The sequence below is a fragment of the Amphiura filiformis genome, chromosome 8 (genome assembly GCF_039555335.1).
Source record: "Amphiura filiformis chromosome 8, Afil_fr2py, whole genome shotgun sequence".
Classification (NCBI taxonomy): Eukaryota; Metazoa; Echinodermata; class Ophiuroidea; order Amphilepidida; family Amphiuridae; genus Amphiura; species Amphiura filiformis.
This window is the reverse complement of record NC_092635.1, coordinates 29,316,070-29,334,134: the sequence shown is the minus strand read 5'-3', so window position 1 is coordinate 29,334,134 and position 18,065 is coordinate 29,316,070. Positions and strand designations below refer to the sequence as shown.

The following is an 18,065-nucleotide window of genomic DNA, read 5'->3' as shown; positions in this document are numbered from 1 at the left end:
TAAATGTCACATGTGTAGTGTGGGATTGATAGCAAAACAAAATTTGAATACAGTCTGGAAACTTGAATAAACACACATATTGCTACATTAGGCAAAAAAAAAAGTGTTTGTCTCAAAGCTCACGAGTGGTTTGAAAACAAATGCGAAATGCGATTTAAAATTTTTTTTTGTTATTCCTGACTTCGTATTTTTATGGTATTTTGAGAGAAAAAGTCTGATTTTCGCCGAATGTTTCCAGAAAAAACTACAAAAAATGTTTTTATTTCAAATTTTCTGCATTTCTTTTTTTTCAAATCTCACGATTTTACAAATGCGCACGCAGCCCGGGGGGGTACTCAAATTTGGTTTTTGTAGGGACGTGCCGCTGAGATTTTGGAAGTAGACCCATAAATATACCAATTTTTCAAGAAATTTTGACCCATTGATATACCAAAAGTCAGAATTTTCGGCCGAATTTACCCAAAATTGTCTTAGTTTTTACAAATTTTCCCAAAATGTTTTGGAAAATTTTGGCTAGATTAAGGAAAAATTGGGCTGTTTTCCGAAGGACCCATTCATATACCAAAATAGGCTTTGAAAAAGGGTCATTGATATACCAGAAGGCTGAAAATGCTACCCATGTTTATGCACGCCCCCGTATGGTCATTTGTACTGAGTACCCCGGGCACGCAGCAAGCTTTGAGACAATCCTTTTTTTTTTTACCTTATTCACATATCCATGGAATACCAAAATGTTGTCATTAGGTCATACTTTTAAAAAGATCATCAATTCTTGAAGAATACCAAGTTCATGTTTTGCTTGGCTTGATTTCCGGAACGTATAGCTCTTTAGATCACCACTCAAGTGTTGCACAGCTAACAGACACGTTACTATCTATCCCAGTTTTCTATAGTCTGTGCTGCAAGAATCAGTTTTGTGGTTAATAGTGCTATTGTCCTAGCAAAGCGTGGTGTACAATTAAAAAGTGTAGCATACAATTAACGGAGGGCATCTACCAGTATACCCGTTGATAATATCGTGATTAATGATGCAAATCACTTAGTGAAATTAGTTTTGATTAGTAGAAACTATTAGTAGTTGGACAACCTTGAGAGATAGCTAAATACTATTAAATTTTCACCATTCCTACTTGATCTTCAACTTGAAGAATACGTGCCAAGGTTCTGTCATAACACAATACAACCTGTCCTCAAAGAATCTTTATAGTTTTGTCACTGGACAGGAAAAACCTGTGTGCGTAATAGCCAAATTTTAGAGAACAGTAACAAATTGTCACCTTTTAAGGTATTTTTTCAGGGGACATAAGCAAATTAAACTAACTAGCAATCACCTGTCTTTCGCGATCACCATCTTTCGCGGTCAGACCTACTGATATTTTATATAATTTTTTTTAATGTTTAATTGAATGTAATTAGTGAGGTGAGAGGATATTGTCATTTAGAATTACAATTGAGAAGGTCAGGTGCAATTTCAATGTTTGAGTTAATTTTTTTACATTGGGGTGCAACCCATTTTGAAAGTTGTGGTGCAATTTCACCTGATGCAGCACAATTTGAAGTGCAGTCTCAGAACAATGAAAATCCAAATGCTTCATCCTTTGAATACTGATACAGTGATACATCTAATGTTGACTAATTAGTTGAATAAACAATACATGTTAATTGCTTCTCCTGTGTGATGGTATGAGTGACCCAATATCAGACCAGACAAATGATCTGCGGGTTTTCATGTTAAACAGCAACCCAATGGGTGAATAGTTAGTGGTGAATTAGGCCGAAAGGCCCTTTCAGTGCTTTTGAAACTAATTAACTTAATTAGACCCCCTTAACGTAAACAAAAGCAAAATTCAACATTTTATTGAAGTGCGCACGGCCTTGTTCTTCGCATAAGTCTGTTTTCCAAAATAATATAAACCGTAAAAGTTTTTCTAGCCTCACCAATTTGCCAGTTTCTTAATTTATTATAGAAGATGAAAGCCACTATCTTTGGACAGTTTGAACGTGATATGACAACACTTTTAAATTGGATGATACATCACATTTATCTATTTGCCATTTGTGAAAATGCACTTTTGAGGTTTTTTCCGCCCAGCAACGTAATGTTTAACAATAGTTTTGTGTAATGTAAAGATGATACATGTTGCAAATACTATTTCTGTAATTATATAATTTGTATTATTTATGTTTCTGGTTCACCAGATTTAATTAATCATAATTTGAACATGAATAAGTGAGAGTATGCATAGACAGTAGAGAGTATGCTGCAAATTATTTTGGTAATTTAACAAAATGGAAAAGCAGTGATGTATGGATAGCATTTAATGACACACAGTGATATAATTTGATGATGATGTATAATGATGTCATGTACTTTTCACTATGGTATTGTTAACCATGGGTTGTTAACAGGTTAATTCTCATCCTAATTGCTTGCATTTCTAAATTCTTTGTGAAATGTTAGGACAATCATTTGCATTCCACCAACAGTAAATGTTTTGATGCCATACATTTTCTCCAAATCTCCAATCATGTATTTACTCTCAGTGAATATTAAAATAAAATTTATTCAGCTCAAAATTAAAAGGAGACATATCTGATAAGTGAAAACTAACATTTTGTGGAAAAGATATATACAAATGTGACGCTATCAAGGGAAATGAGTCGGATGTCACTAAAATTGATTTTGAGATATTGGCAAAGAAAGTGTTAAAATCTTTTGTTTTCTGTTGTTTTCAGCGATTAATAAATTGACATAACTTTGCAAAGAAAAGTTGTATCAACATGGGGTTTTTAGTCTTTAGAAACATGTAAAACTCAATTTTCAACCAGGGTCGACATGTGACTCATTCCCCTTGATCATATCACAAATGATCTATTTCTGATGGAAATGTTACAATATTGCTTTAAGTGTAGCAATTGCAATGCATGGGCACGGGCAGTGTACAAAACCTTCTGCAAAATTGAAACAAATCATTGGCAAAAGTGAGGACATTGTAATTAGGTTGAAGTACTTTTTAATTGTTAGTTTGCTACAGTGGTTGCACATCATCAGGAAGGGTCCCATATGTTTATTTTCCATTAATATGTGGTTAAAAAATAATATTAAGATTTGAAATAATTTTCATTGTCTGTAAAACAAGTAAAATAATATTCTATTGAAGCTCTTGTAAGAGTAAAGCCTACCGACTCAGTGACAGGACACAGAGCATGCCCTTGAATTCAACACTGGTTTTAAAGAATTAAAAAGAAGTTTAATTAGCTAATTTTATTTTCCGTATTTTGGTAAAATATTTTTCTTGATGTCAAGGGTAATTTGAACAGCTCTTATCTAATTGGATGACACTGCATTGGTGCCATGGTAGCAATTAAATCCCAATCAAGCTGTACATCTGGGTTAGAAACTATTGTGCTGTTAGGCCCACAGTTTAGTTAGGTTAGGGATGTGCCTTCAAGAATATAAAAGTCGACCCATATTTGTACCAATTTTCCAGAAAATTTGACCCAGTTTTATACCTTGAGGCTCAGATATTTGGACACATTTAAGGAAACTTTCGGGCCTCATAACTGCTAAATTGATGGTCTAAAGTATAAATAAGTTTTAAGAATGGTAAAGACTTGATAAATTCATCTGTGAGGTAAAATTTGGGCCAAAATACTCATTTTTGAAAAATTCCCCCCCAAAACATTAGTTTTTGGTCAACGTAACAAAAAAAATAATTGGGCCAAATTTTTTTTTATTAATTTTTAAAAACTAGATAAAAATATCTGGGAATCATTTTTTTTTTATATTGACCAAAATCGCCCAAAACATTTGAAATTTGGGCAAAAATCAGGCTTTTTTATGACTTTTTTGAAAATTAAGATTTTTTAACCATTTTTATGGTGCAAATTTCTCTAAGTTAGTAAAAAAAATGATTCCTGGATATTTCTATCTAGTTTTTTAAAATTAATAATTATTTTTAGTCCAAGGGGTATAATGACCAAAACGAAGACCATTGTTATACCAGAGGCCCCAAAATGGGACCCCTATTTGCAGCACATCCCTGTATGGTCATTTGTTGTGTACCGTCCTCCCCTAGGCCAAACATGTATGGTTGAAGAGAAAAATTATCTCTGCCACTGGTTGGTTAGGGTCAGGTTTAAAGAGGATTTTGATCCCTGAAGTCCAGTCTGTATTTTTGAGAAACATGTTGTGTACACATTTACTACATAACTTCAATACAGTTGGTGTGAAATTACTAGATATGGAAAATGCATATACGCTCAGAGATCTAAAACATTATCCTGGAATTTAAGAAATTGAAATGATAATGAATGATGTAGTATCATCACTGTTGTGTTATTGATCAATAGTTATTTGCTATCTACTGTAGATAGCACAAGTATGACTAAGTTCTCTTTAACTCAACCAACCAAGTTTCATGATCAAATAACTTACTTATTGAAACTCAAACCATCTTGTATAATGAAATGCACTATTACTGATGATTACATAATTTGCAATGAATTTAATTTGTATATTAATTACCTGTTTAATGATAATTATTGCATGGTTTCATTCTCCATTGATTATGAAACTAGTTAACAGCCTGTCAGCTTACGTAGTGCACAAAATCTAGTTTTGAGGTGCTATATTGCGTACCACAAATGTTAGCAAAGTAGGTAAAAATATATAAAAATGGTAATTGGTAACATCTACTTTTTAAAGTTATTTTGGTTTGTTCCTTGATCTTGTTTCGAAGTGGTAAATTGGTATTTTGAGGAGTGATTTTCAGGCAAAATAGAGGCTTCTGAACTGAAAGCGGCTAGTTAACTAAAATTGGGTCAAATTCTGAAGCATGATCTCCAATTTGGGATCTTCGGAACTTCCAGAGAGCTTCAAAAGGATCGTGTAAGCGCTGCACATACCTATGCTACCTTTTATGAGAGTGGACCCCATCCACAGGTAAAAACCCGAGTGAAATCACTCTTGGATATTGTAACCAAGAGTAAAACGAGGAAGACCATTATTTTAATTTTCCTATCTTTTCTTATTTTCTTTCAGCTGAAATGGGTGATTATGATGCAGCTCAGCATTCATCAGGTTACATATCAGAATTTCGCTTTGTTCCCAACCAAACTGAAGATTTGGAATCGCAAGTTTCAGACATACACAAAAGTTTGAGGTTAGTAGAACTACAAATGTGTCACAAATTTTGGAAAATCTGCAATTTTTCTGATATAATGTAACGATGATGAGAACAGAATAATCGTTGCCAAGTTTGGAATGTTGAGTCTAAAAAAAAAGCATTTTGAGTATGTGAGTGAGTGGAAGAGTTCGGACATTTGTATAGCCCATACATTACGCTGTGGGAAATATGTGATATTGAATTATTATTATGCTTGGGAACCAGTGCACCGCCATCATAATTACGGCGAGGGCCCAAATCATACAAGTATCAGCACATTGGATTGCACATAGGTTGCAAACACTCGCACTCAGACCTGTGCACGCAGAATTTATTTGGGGGGAAGGGTACAGGATTCCAAAAGGTGGGCTTTCTAAAAAAATTTTCTTACATATAGACCATTTTGTTTTTGAAAATTTAAAGAAATATCAAGAAGTGGACCTTTGTGGACTTCCTGCGTACGGCTGGGCCTCACACTTAAAATCAAATCAAGGAAACAATAGTCACCGCGGAAGCAGTTTTAAAATGCAGCTTTATGGAAGCCACATCACTGATGCTATCTTTAGCTGATTTTTAAAGAGCTTGTTTGGAGATTGATTTAATTTACATATTTTTCTATAACAAAATGATAAATGAAACACTTTGATTACAATATAATTAGACCACATCTTGTCCACCTGTCACCACAGAAAGATTTCTTCTTAAAATAAACTTGTTATTTGAACCGAAAAAAGGGATCATAAATCATAACTGCAATGATTTGTTGACTTCAAAAAGATGCTATCTATCAGGAATCGTGTTTAACGTTAAACCATTTCTTTGTCATTATTCCGCCACAAAGTGCAAGACCACTTAGGAAAGATAAAAGACAACAAATTGACAGCTGTTGTGTAGAGCGTCACAGAAAATCTTTACAATGCAAGCATTTCGAGTTAGTAATTTGTTACTATGTGCCAAAATAGCCTCACCTTTTCCAAATATGGCAAAGTTTGTTGACTTTCATAACTATCACATCTCAAAATGTTAAACTCAGGTTGTGGGTATGAGTTTTTGTCCCCAACACATTCAAAGGTCATTCTATGTATGTACTAATATATTGGGGTTAAAGAACTGTGGCCTCACAGGTGAGATAGATCCTATAATAGTGGGGTCCTGTGTTTCTTGAATGACATGTGTGATATGGCCACATGATTCGCTGGTGATACATTTCATTGAATAATTATTAAAGTATTGTTATAAAGTATTGAAGCTACAAATGTTTGGGATCATATGAATAGATGTATTGGGGAAGGTGAAGTGGACCTGTTAAAATATTAGTTTATCCATAAATACAGTCAAGCATGACCATCCACTGCAACAAAAGCAACTGAGTTTCTTTTCTTTTACATATGATGCTGGTACAACACTGACCTAATTCTGCTTATATAGGCCTAATGAGCTGGCAACTTCTTTTACTTTAAATTCATGGTTTTCTGCCACAATTCCCAAAATAGGATATTGAACCCACTCATGAGCAAGTTTAACACCTATAGATGAGTATGTAGATGAAAATGTTTTTACACAGCTGAAATACCTAATATTTTTATGGTCTAATCATGGAGAGAGTGTAATTCAGTTACAAAGGTCCCTAGTCCCTACTCATCATAGACTCATGAATGGGGATTGACAGCTAGTCCTAATGTCCATTAGTGCGAAAACAAGGTTTTCACTAGTCCGAAAGTTAGGGTTAGGGTACTAGCAAACTTTCAGACTGGCAACCCTTAGGATTAGTGAACCTTAGATTGTTTGACCTTAGGACTAGCCGACCTTAAGACTAGCGGACCTTGGGTCTAGTGGATAGACCCATAGACAGTTCATTGAGACATATCAGTGTATGCCCTCAGAAAGTTAGTGAATCTTAGTCCCATCATCACTGTACAAACTATCGGATACACATGCACAGGGAGATGAATTGCAAATACTCCCTTTTCACATTTTGTGTGTGGAAAAATCATTTCTGTTTTTCCCAAAATTAAATGTTTTATTAGCTGAAAGGGCCCCCTTACTTGTTGGATCATAAACATTTAAAATGCCCCTTTAATCTTATAAACGAAACACAAAGCACAATTAAATACTGTATGGAGTATATTAAAAATTGATGAACAATGTATACCAATATTCCCTGGAAAAAAAGTCACAACCAAGATTGTTGAATTACAATGCTTTCTGACCAATGAACAACCTTTTCAGCATTTTCATGAATATGTTACTCAAAAAAGTACCTGCAAAAAAGTCAAAAATAAATAAATTTGCTAAATTGATTGTTTAAATTGTAATTAAAATTGTAAGACAGAATATATGACTGCAAACTGTAACGCCTAACCAGCACTTGAAGTCTATGGTAGTACCATCAACCATGTCACAGACTTCAGGTATTTGGGTTCCAAGATGGGCTCTAGTGTTGGAGACCTAAAAAGAAGAAAAGCACTAGCCTGGGCAGCTTTCTGGAAACTGGAACGCCTTTGGAGAAGCCCGTCCCTGCCAATCGAAACAAAAATCAAGCTGTTTCAGACAACGTGTTACTGTCTTTCTGTACGGGTGCGAGTCATGGGTAATTACCAAGGACATGGAAAACAAGATCAATGCATTTGCAACATCTTGCTACAGAGTCATGTTAAACATCAAGCGTGTGGATCGGATTCCAAACGAAACCATCTACAACCTGACCAACACCACTCCACTGGTTGCCAGAGTCAAGATTCATCAACTCAAATTTCTCGGCCATATACTGCGTCTTGAAGATGGCGAGCCTGTGAAAGAATATGCGCTTTATATTCCACCACATGGGAAGAGGAAACCGGACGGCCGCACAAGCACACTGTACTTACAGTATGTCCAGCACCTCCTGGGAGATACTGAAGGGATGCTGCAGCCAAACAAAATTGTTTCGCTTGCCCAAGATCGCATTAGTTGGAGAAAGCTTGTAGTCGCCTGCTCCGCAGCCGACTGATGATGATGATGAAATTGTAATTTATTTGCGAAGTTTTCCATAAGCATGTGTATTGGATAGTTTGGAGAGTGATGGAACTGGGTTAGTGACTCACATCATCATCATGGTCATCAAATCGGCAGAGTGCACAGATTTGCAGGTATTCTTTTTTAAATAAAGCTACTGTATAGCCTGTGTAGACACCCAGGTGGGTTGAGTCATGCATGACTACCAGTCCATAACCATGATAACTGCAGTGAGATGCACATTTTGTACATTTTGCAGTTGACAATCCTATCATTATCCAAAATAATTCAATATCCCTACTTTATGATGACTGTAGCTTTGATTTCTGAAAAGAATATGATGCTCTTTGTGGCTCTAAATAAACTAATAGGATTTAATACATGGGTTACTAACTTAGGTAAATAGTCCATTCATGTACATTATATATTCATTTGTGTGAGTGCCTAAAGCTAGGAATGGTCATTATTTTGTTCATTGTACCATATTTTTTTATTGAAAAAAAATAGTGAAGAAAGAAAGAAAACACAGAAAGAAACAGCTTTGTCCAAATGATGATTATAGCTAGGCCATATTTTTATCTGATTTGTTATCTTCAGCAGGTGGGTGAAGTATGCATGCTAGGAGATTTGGACTTGTAGAAAAGACTGCATGGGATCTTCAAAACATGACAAGAAGATGATGAAACTTGAACATTTTTGCAAAAGTTGATATGATCAAACTATTTTATAGATCATGTCGAAGTATCTTATTCCCAAAGCAAGTAAAGCTTTACTAAAGCCTGGGAATACAGCTTACAAAATGGACCAAAGATGATGTAAAACAAAAAGCATAATTTAGCATAATTAGGGTTAGGTCTTTTGTTTATGATAAGTTTTTTTCCAAACTATCAAGTATTTCTATATCACATCAGTACTGGTGCAGCCAGTCCCTGTGCTAGTGGTCAAGCTTTTGTCAGATGTGTCTCTGACTTCACCAATTTTAGTATATAATTTTCAAAATTCTCCTTAATTGTTTTTTAGAAAAATTGCCCAATTTTGCCTAAATAATAGCCCAAATTTCAATTTTGCTTAACTGTAACCAAAATGTTTGAGATTTGCCAAAAATCTTGGGAAAAGTTATAAAAACTTTAACAATGTGCTTAAAAATGTGGGAGACAATTTTGACTATATGCCTTTGGTTTAAACGCTGGGTCCAAATTTCTTGGAAAAGTCTGTGATAGGGTAACACTAACAGAACGCCAGGTATTGGATAGTACAGAGTTTAGAGTGTTTAATTTCCCAGGAAGATAAATTTGCTACAATTTTGCTACATATTCCTTTGGGGGAGCAAAATTTCTTGCTCTTGGAGCTCTTGGAGCTACCATCAAAGGATGTATTAATAAAATGAGACTGTTCAAATTCAAATCAAAGTGTTAGATCATTTGTTTGATCCTACATGTATCAACACTACAATTACACATTAATGTCCAGACCAAGCATTCCCTGCCGCGAGACAATTCTTTGATCTTCCATGGGAGATCCAAACTTTTTCCAAAACACTAGACAATGAAGAAGTAGAATAATGAAAAGAATGTAAATTGTATCACTCTTCTTGAGGTCATCAGCAATTTTCGTGATACTTCAGTAAAACACTGAAAGGACTTGTAGATAAAAAATTGATCACAATGTTTACATGCATGCAAAATTCAAGAGATAAATGATGTCTTGTGAACTCAGCTATATCAAATGGTGGACTATTAAAGCTTCTCTTGGTGGCCTGTCGAGAATAATCCTTTATTTATTGAACTAATATTGCTTTCATTATTGATGATATTTTATGCACATTCCTTTTTTATGTCATAATATTGCATTTAGGTCTATAACATGTCCTTATCATTGTATTGTTACAATCACATCTTTAATTTGTATTTTGTTCTGGTCAGTGAAGTGTAATATTTTGAGTTACATAATACATTGTACATGTAGGAACCAGACACAAAGTCAATTATAAATGGAGCCAGATACAAATATGACTTTGATGGTATCACTGTATCAGTGATTTATTATAGCACTTACATTTTCAATTGCTTTGTGACATCTTCACAAAGACCGATATTTAAATAAGCTTACTGTTAAAAACCGCTCCATGTACTTTATAATATAGGCCAGACCAATGACCAGATAATCAGCATCAAACCAGGTGGTCATGTGACGGATACCATGGATACAGAGGAATTATTGCCTTTGTAGTCACAAAATTTGGTATAATTATACCATTGATAAGTGTACTGGTATCAAGTTGAAAGAAATGCACTTAAAAGGGGATTGTGCCATTCACCTGGTTAATGATAAGGTCTATCATTACTGCATGTAGATCGCTTGAGAATCATTAAAATAAATTGGTAGATCGTATTAGCCGTAGAGATCTTTGTTGTTCAAACATTTATCCTCATTACCAATAAAGAACATTACAGAAATATACCTATTTGAATTTGGTACTTTGCAAATTTCTAAAGAAAATTACCGGTTTCAATATTTGTTTTGTTCTGAAAGTTATTGTTTACAAATAGTGGCTTTTTGCCAAATTATGCACTTTGTTGATTTCTCTGATAAAAAACCAAACAATATAGTGCAAACAAATAATAAGGTCAAAAAGATCTGAACAATTTCGCAAAAGAAACCAAATGTGAACAGATGAGGAGGCTTTTCTACAGGCATGCAATCAACCTGGTTGCTCAGACAGGGCAAAATCCCTGTCATTTTGTCCCAGTGGGAAAGGACAAAGAGGGACACAGTTTTATGATTTATTTCAGATCTTTCGGTCCTGATTTCACCTGAAAATATTATTCTGTTGGGGAAGTCTTCAAACGTTTCTCCATCACCTGCTTTCAAAGTTGTAGAAGGCAAAAGTTCCCACATCAAACTTTGTGAAGCATGATTTAGTCAAACTTTAAAAGGGCAACACTTACAAGAGAGGGGCATGTGTATTGGGTTCCCTAAACTTCAGGCAGAGAATTATGACAATCTCTTTGCCACTTATTGGCGAAATAAATGATACTTTTCACAGATTTAAATTAAATTCATATAGGAATGTGTTTTATGAACTTAGCCACAGGTCTCCCAAGGTTTTGTACTCAATTAACGTGTCAAAAATCACATATTTTTAGCATGACATGAAAATTTTACAGGAAAATGTCAGAGAATTATGAAATAAAACTAGGCAGGAGGTGGCTGAGGTAAGAAATTTGTAAGTCATGGTAGTGATTGCATTCATGAGTTTGTTCAACTTTTATGATACAACACAACTTATGTAACTAAACCTGCCCTCAATGCAACAAAAAACTCATTTTTCACCAATTTCTTTTAGTCATGCAATATGTCTGGTGTATGACTGACTTAAGCCAGGTGTGAGGCACTTGATGAAATAAAATAACATAATTTTTAATGTTAGTAGCTACCCAGAGTAGATATCTTACCCTTCCCAAAATCCTTTGCAACATGATGTTCCCCTGGGATGCTCCACCTCATTACATCAAATGACACTCATATTACTTTGTACTGGTTCCCTTTGTTTTTATATTGAGAATAGGCTGGCTAAGCATCCGTCAATAGTCAAGAAAAGAACTTATTTTGCAAGATCTGCATGTGCTCTATTCATTATCGACCCATGTTGCATATTTAGATAGCAGCTGATAGCAATTCAGTACGGAAAATTGAAATGAACGATGGGAAGTGTAAGATATCATCTGGTAGCTACCAGACCAAATAATTCTAGTATCGTAAATTTCTTAATTGATGTATTTTGCTAGCATAAATATAATGATAATAACTGAAAATTATATAATTGTTAAATTCTCTATATTTTCAGAGGTCAGACACCAACTGTAGCTGAGCTGAACTTCTTAGAGCGAGCCAAGTGGCTGGATATGTATGGAGTAGACCTACATCCTGTGGTAGGAGAGGATAACGTTGAGTACCTCCTTGGACTCACACCATCGGGTGTGGTCGTCTATAGAAACAAAAGCAAAGTAGCACAGTACTTCTGGTAAGGAGTTTTTTTACTTGAAGCCATAATGTGTGATTTGCATAAAGAATAGATTCCTATTTAAATGTTAGTTTTCACTGATCACAATGTCCCCTTTTAATTTTGAGCCAAATAAATGAGGTAAAAGAAAGAAAATTGCTATTTCATTCAAGCACCTACAATGTGTGTATCAGTTCTCTGAACGTATTATTATCATGATTATTGACGGAGCTTCACACAGCTAGGACAAACAAACAAGACGTAAGACGAATGGCAATATGCACACAGTTTATACCTCAAGATATAAGACGAATAGCGATATGGACAAAGTTTATACGTCACTGATTCAATGATTCAATAACACACATGCATCGGTGAACTCCGAATAAAACCGGAGATCTCCGATTTTAATATAAAATTTATATTTTACTGTAATTAAAGCATTTCGGGCTTATAGTCTTTCACATGGTATTTTAATACACTATTGGGCATTACAATCATGCAATAAGTAGAAAATCAACAAAAATTGAGGGCGTTGCTGTAGAGCAAATCACACATTTTGGCTTTAAAAGAAATCACTTATTTTGCAGGGAAAACCATGTGTTTCCTAATATTTACTCAGCTGAGCCAAGTTTGAGCAAATTTTGCCTTTAATTTTCAGATTTCTTGACACTTTTAAGAGGTAATAAAATTTCCAATAAATATTGCAATGCTTTTCTCCCATATAGTATTTTGAGTGCAAAGGTGTGCCAATTTCTCACCTAAAGACATGCCAATTATTGTGTTGTTATTGAAGCATTTAATTATTCAGCAATCACTGTCAGGTTGCTTTCATTTCCCAAATGCGTATCAAAGCATTTAGGCGAAATGAGAACCACAATCATATTTTGATGTTTGGCTGAACACGCTACCCAAATTGTGCCAAAAGCCCAAGGACACGACACAAGTAAATGTCATTGAAATTGTGTTGGCTCTTTCTGCTGTTGTTTTTCTGTTTTAATGAATCTCAATTGCAATACAGTGATAAGTCCTATGTTGAAGTATACAATTGGATGTGCCACCCAAATGGGTCTGATTTTCACAACAAATTGCTTGACATGGGGATACGTTTTTCACAGAAAATCCCTGGACATGGGGCCATGTTTTGAAAAATCATCCAAAACCCGGCAATAATTGGGTCTTTTTTACAGAAAATCTTTAGAAAAAAAAATGCCCAAAAAGAGCAAAATTTTGCTGTTTTTGAGTGAAAATTAGTCATAGAAATAATGGAAGTTTTTGAACTTGGACAGCACAGTGCGGCACACCCGTCAAAAAATAATTTTCCAAGCTATTTCCTCAAAAATGCTCTTCAGTTCCAAGCTATTTTTCCTCGAAAGAATTCGATAGAATCAGTCATACAGTACAAATTTCTTTCTAAGTAAAGCTAAATTTGACCTATATGTTTCACAAGTCACACTGACCCCTCTCCCCACTGAAGCTGAATTTGGTAGGAAATGATGTAAAACATAATACACACCCAAATTCCCCAGTCTGGGTGCAAAGAGGTGGGGTATGACCCCTCCCACCTTCTGTGCACACATCACTTCCAGAAATCAACATCATCTATATGTTCTGTGACTTAGTATTTTATGGTATTTTGAGAGAAAAGTCTGATTGTCGCTAAATTTTTCTGGAAAAAACTGATTTATTTTTTTTTTTCAAATAAAAAAATTTCAGCATTTCTTTTTTTTTTTTTCAAATCACACGATTTTACAAATGCGCAGCAGCAAGCTTTCTATGACAAACCTTTGTTTTCTTTAGCCTTACAAATCAGTATACTTCACAGAATGACACCTAATGGTGTGAAAAAGGTCTTCTTTTAAGGGATCTAGAAAGAGCGTTTATTGCGCTTCGACAGTATTTTTTGAGGGACATGAGAGCACCTCAGACCTATCGAATTGCATTCTGAATACAAAGCATGTCTTTTTGATATCAAATAATTTTCATTTTTTGAAAATCACAATATAATACAAATTTTATGACAAATTATAAAAATTTAATATTTTTCAAATTTTTGATATATAACAGTCCTTGAAGTAAATTATATAAATCTAATGATATATTCTTAAAGTGTATGTAGCTGGGAGGAAAAGCCGACGGTCAATTGAAAATTTTGACCTTTGATATTGAAGATATGGATTTTTAAAAAAAAAAGACCTATTTTTTTTTGGTGTTTTGGGAAAAAATCCATATCTCCAATACGAAAGGTCAAAATTTTCAATTGATCGTCGGCTTTTCATCCCACCTACATACACTTTAAGTATAAATCATCAGATTTGTAAAGTTTACTTCAGTACTGTTAAATATCAAAAATATCAATTTCTAATGATCTGCCACCAAATGTGTATTAAATTGCGAATTTCAAAAAATCAAAATTATTTCATATCAGAAGGACATTCTTCGTATTCAGAATGCAATTTGATATGTCTGATGTGCTCTAATGTCCCAAAATAAATACTGTCCAAACGCTCATACCCCAGCCCTTAATAAAGACTCTTCTTGTTATTCCTTGTTTCTTCTGTGATTTCATGTCCTAATTAATATAGAAATATTTGTTTGTTTATCTGTTTGAAGGCCCAGGATTTCCAAAATACACTTCAAGGAAACAGACTTCACACTGAAAGTACGGGGCAAGGATGTAAGTATAGCAGGGATCAAGTAATTTATTTCATTCAGTGCATACCCCCCCTAAACTTAAACTTTGCTCTGATTTTCCCCCAGTCAGAACCCCAGGGGTCAGAACACAATCAGAAGAGTTGTGTACATGTATACCATAATGTACAAAAGCTTTCCAACCTGTAACCTAATGTTAACTTCTGCCCCATTCCTAAACCCTGACCCTAATTATAACTAAATTCCCAGTAAATTCCATAACCTAAATGCATAAAAATTAAATGCTACAATAATGTGATGTACAGCCATGAGATTGATATTGATTTGAGCACCACAGACCCTATGATTTGAGCCATGAAGTTTGAACAAACAGCAATTCACCTCAATCAAGTTTTGTTGTGGTTTGGATATGGTGGGAGAAATGGGGGCAACAAAGGTCATACCCCCAGCTTTGTAGTAAGTGTCAGACCATATTATGGAAATAGTTAACAAGTGGTTTGAGTTGGATTATGATGACAAATTGAGGGAAATCACTGCAGGGTTTAATAGACACACTGAAACCATGAGTGGTTTCTGGTCAGTCTGGCAGTTAAGTAGGAACACATCAGTCTCACAACTGACAACTTCTGGAAATTCAGTGCAGTGAACATTGCATACAGTGGCTTTTTGGCGACGGGAAGGGAAAGAAGGAAGGAATAAAGAGAGAAAACAAAGAAAGAAGTTGTTTGCTCTGCGTGGGATTCGAACCCCTCGCATGCCAAGCACTGGGTCGATGACACTTTGCCACGGGTCTTGGGCTTCGCTGGCCAGCGAAAACGTGCCTATATATCACTTAGGGCGATTGCATCATCACACCATGTGGGATGCATGCATGAACAGTGCATACATGTATATCAAGTAGTATTTTGTAGTACTAGTAGTGCTAGGGTTAAGAGAGAGTCAAAATAGGGGATTATTGCATATCATCAAGAATTATGCATTTATGAATGAAGGGATAGGCAGCTTCACATAACGATCTGAGGACAATGATGTCATATGTCGTAATTTTACAATTGCCATTAGTCTTTAAATAGTAATAGGCCTTTTTTCTTTGAATTGTAATCAGAATAATTTTTGTATTGAATTTTCATGGTATTATGATGATTTTATATATTTTCTCTAATACTGTGGCCTAAGCTGTCAGCAGCATCATTTTTGTTCTATTGAGATTCATATGTTTTTATGTGATGACGTTTTGCACCGTCAGCACCATGAGGTTAGCCCTGACAGTATAATACACGGGTTACGTATTGCGATATCCTCACCTTCTTTAGTGGTGTACCATGGCCGCTTCTCCGGGGAGTGCAGAAAAGGTAAATATTGCCGCCCCTTCTTCCACCCTTTTTCTTTAATAATTCTTTTTGCCGCCCTTCTTCCGTTGCCCTTCTTTTTGATGCCTCTTGCTTGTACCGGGGGGGTGCTGCGCATGTTTTTGTATTACGCTGGTATAGGATTTTTCACATGATCCTGATATCTTTTGCATTAAAAAATAACTGCCACTTTTATCTAAGATGATTTATATATCTGCCAAATTACTTTCCAGATGAATATATCAGTTTGAGTATGAATAGTAAATTGTAAGAAATGTAAACAAAACAGTTAATGTCCATAAAGATGATACGATCTTCTTAGTAATTACTGGTAAATTACCCATTAAAAGATATATCATAGAATTAAAAAAAAAAAGGAAAAAGAAAAGATCTGTGATATAATAAAGATTGATTTGGCATATCTATTTGGATAGTAGAATAGCAAGCAAGGTGGGTCAAATTCATTTAAACGTAGCAATTATCAAATTAATGGATCATAACAATTCCCATTTATCAGTGTGATTGAATAAGATGCTACAGGGTTAATTGTCAGTGTATTGTTGATAAATGGAAGTTTGCTTAAGTTTGGAATTGTTCAAGGCCAAAAAATGGTAGTATTCAATGTGAAAATTGTGTTTCCTTTTGGTACAAAAAAAGTAGGAAATGGTAGATTTTCAGGATTTTAAAAATGTTTCAGGATCTTTTGGTAGTACACAAAGAGGCACTAGGGAGGGTCCTTGTGTGAACATTTTGATAACATGTTTTTCTAAAAATTACATTCAAAATTTACTATTTTAGGTTTCTTTGTAATTGCCCCTTTTGCTTTCTTTGTAATTGCCTCTTTTGCTAAGTGCAGAAAATAGTCCATTAAAACAAGTTTTCGGGATCATGCTGATATGAACTAGAGCCGATTTTCATTATTTCTTGAAATAAAGGCTGTTTATTTTGTTAAAATCATGGTGGTTTTTGCAAGTTGAACTCCTCGGGATATAGACTTGTTGATTTCTATGCAATCAATTCACGTGTCTGTTGAAAGATATTGCCATATCAGTACACAGTTTCTTCACAAAGTAGGTTGCACACATGAAGCTAATTTCACTGGGCTCATTGTTACTAACTTCCTTTGCCTAAGGACAAGGATTGGTCCAGTTTAAGGATATTTTTGTATACATTTGATTGCAAAATTAGTTTTTCATATTGGCAAAATATGAATGTGCGAACTTGTATTGTTTAATATTGTATGTGACAAAAAATAAAAAGTTAACCAACTAATAAACTCTGACTTTGGAACTTTAAGGACAATACAGTTTATTTTTCTTTAGGCCTTACACTGGTTTACTATTTGCTTCACAGGTAGCCCTAAATTTTAACCCAGTGTCCTGAAGAGAGTGAATCCAGGCTTGATTTTTGCAACAAAATAAATACATGTGAATAGCATTGTTACAAGCTTCCTTTGCCTAAAGCTAGGCAAAGGTAAAAGGTAGAAAGGGGGAAAATAATGAAAATTGAGCAAAATAAAACCTGTTGATGTGAGCTCGGTTGTCTGTCTGTCACTCATCAGAGAAGATATCTTACACTTCCCATAATGCATTTCTCCCATTCTAATTTCCTGCACTGATTTGCCATCTAGTGCAACATGGGTTGATATTGCCTCAATGAACAGAGTATATCCAGATCTGGCAAAATATGTTTATTGCTTGACTATCGACCCATTTTCAACCAGTCTATTCTCAAAATGAAAACAAAGGGAGCCTGTACAAAGTAATGGGAGTGTCATTTGGTGAAATGAGGTGATGTATCATGTTGTAAAGGATTCTGGGAAGGGTAAGATATCTTCTGATCACTCATCATAGAAAAGTGAACAAATATAGCAACAAGTACCAAAATCTTGCAGTTTTT

The 18,065-nt window shown here is 34.8% G+C and overlaps 1 protein-coding gene across 5 annotated transcripts in view; it reads left to right on the top strand.

Annotated features, from left to right (window-relative positions):
• LOC140158918 (band 4.1-like protein 4) overlaps positions 1–18,065 on the top strand; it is a 90,132-nt gene that overhangs the window by 38,864 nt on the left and 33,203 nt on the right. For all 5 annotated transcript variants that reach the window (XM_072182189.1, XM_072182188.1, XM_072182190.1 and 2 more), the window contains exons 5-7: positions 5,045–5,165; positions 12,010–12,186; positions 14,779–14,842. In XM_072182189.1, coding sequence (XP_072038290.1) covers positions 5,045–5,165; positions 12,010–12,186; positions 14,779–14,842 — 362 coding nt within the window. The remainder of the gene's footprint in view (positions 1–5,044; positions 5,166–12,009; positions 12,187–14,778; positions 14,843–18,065) is intronic.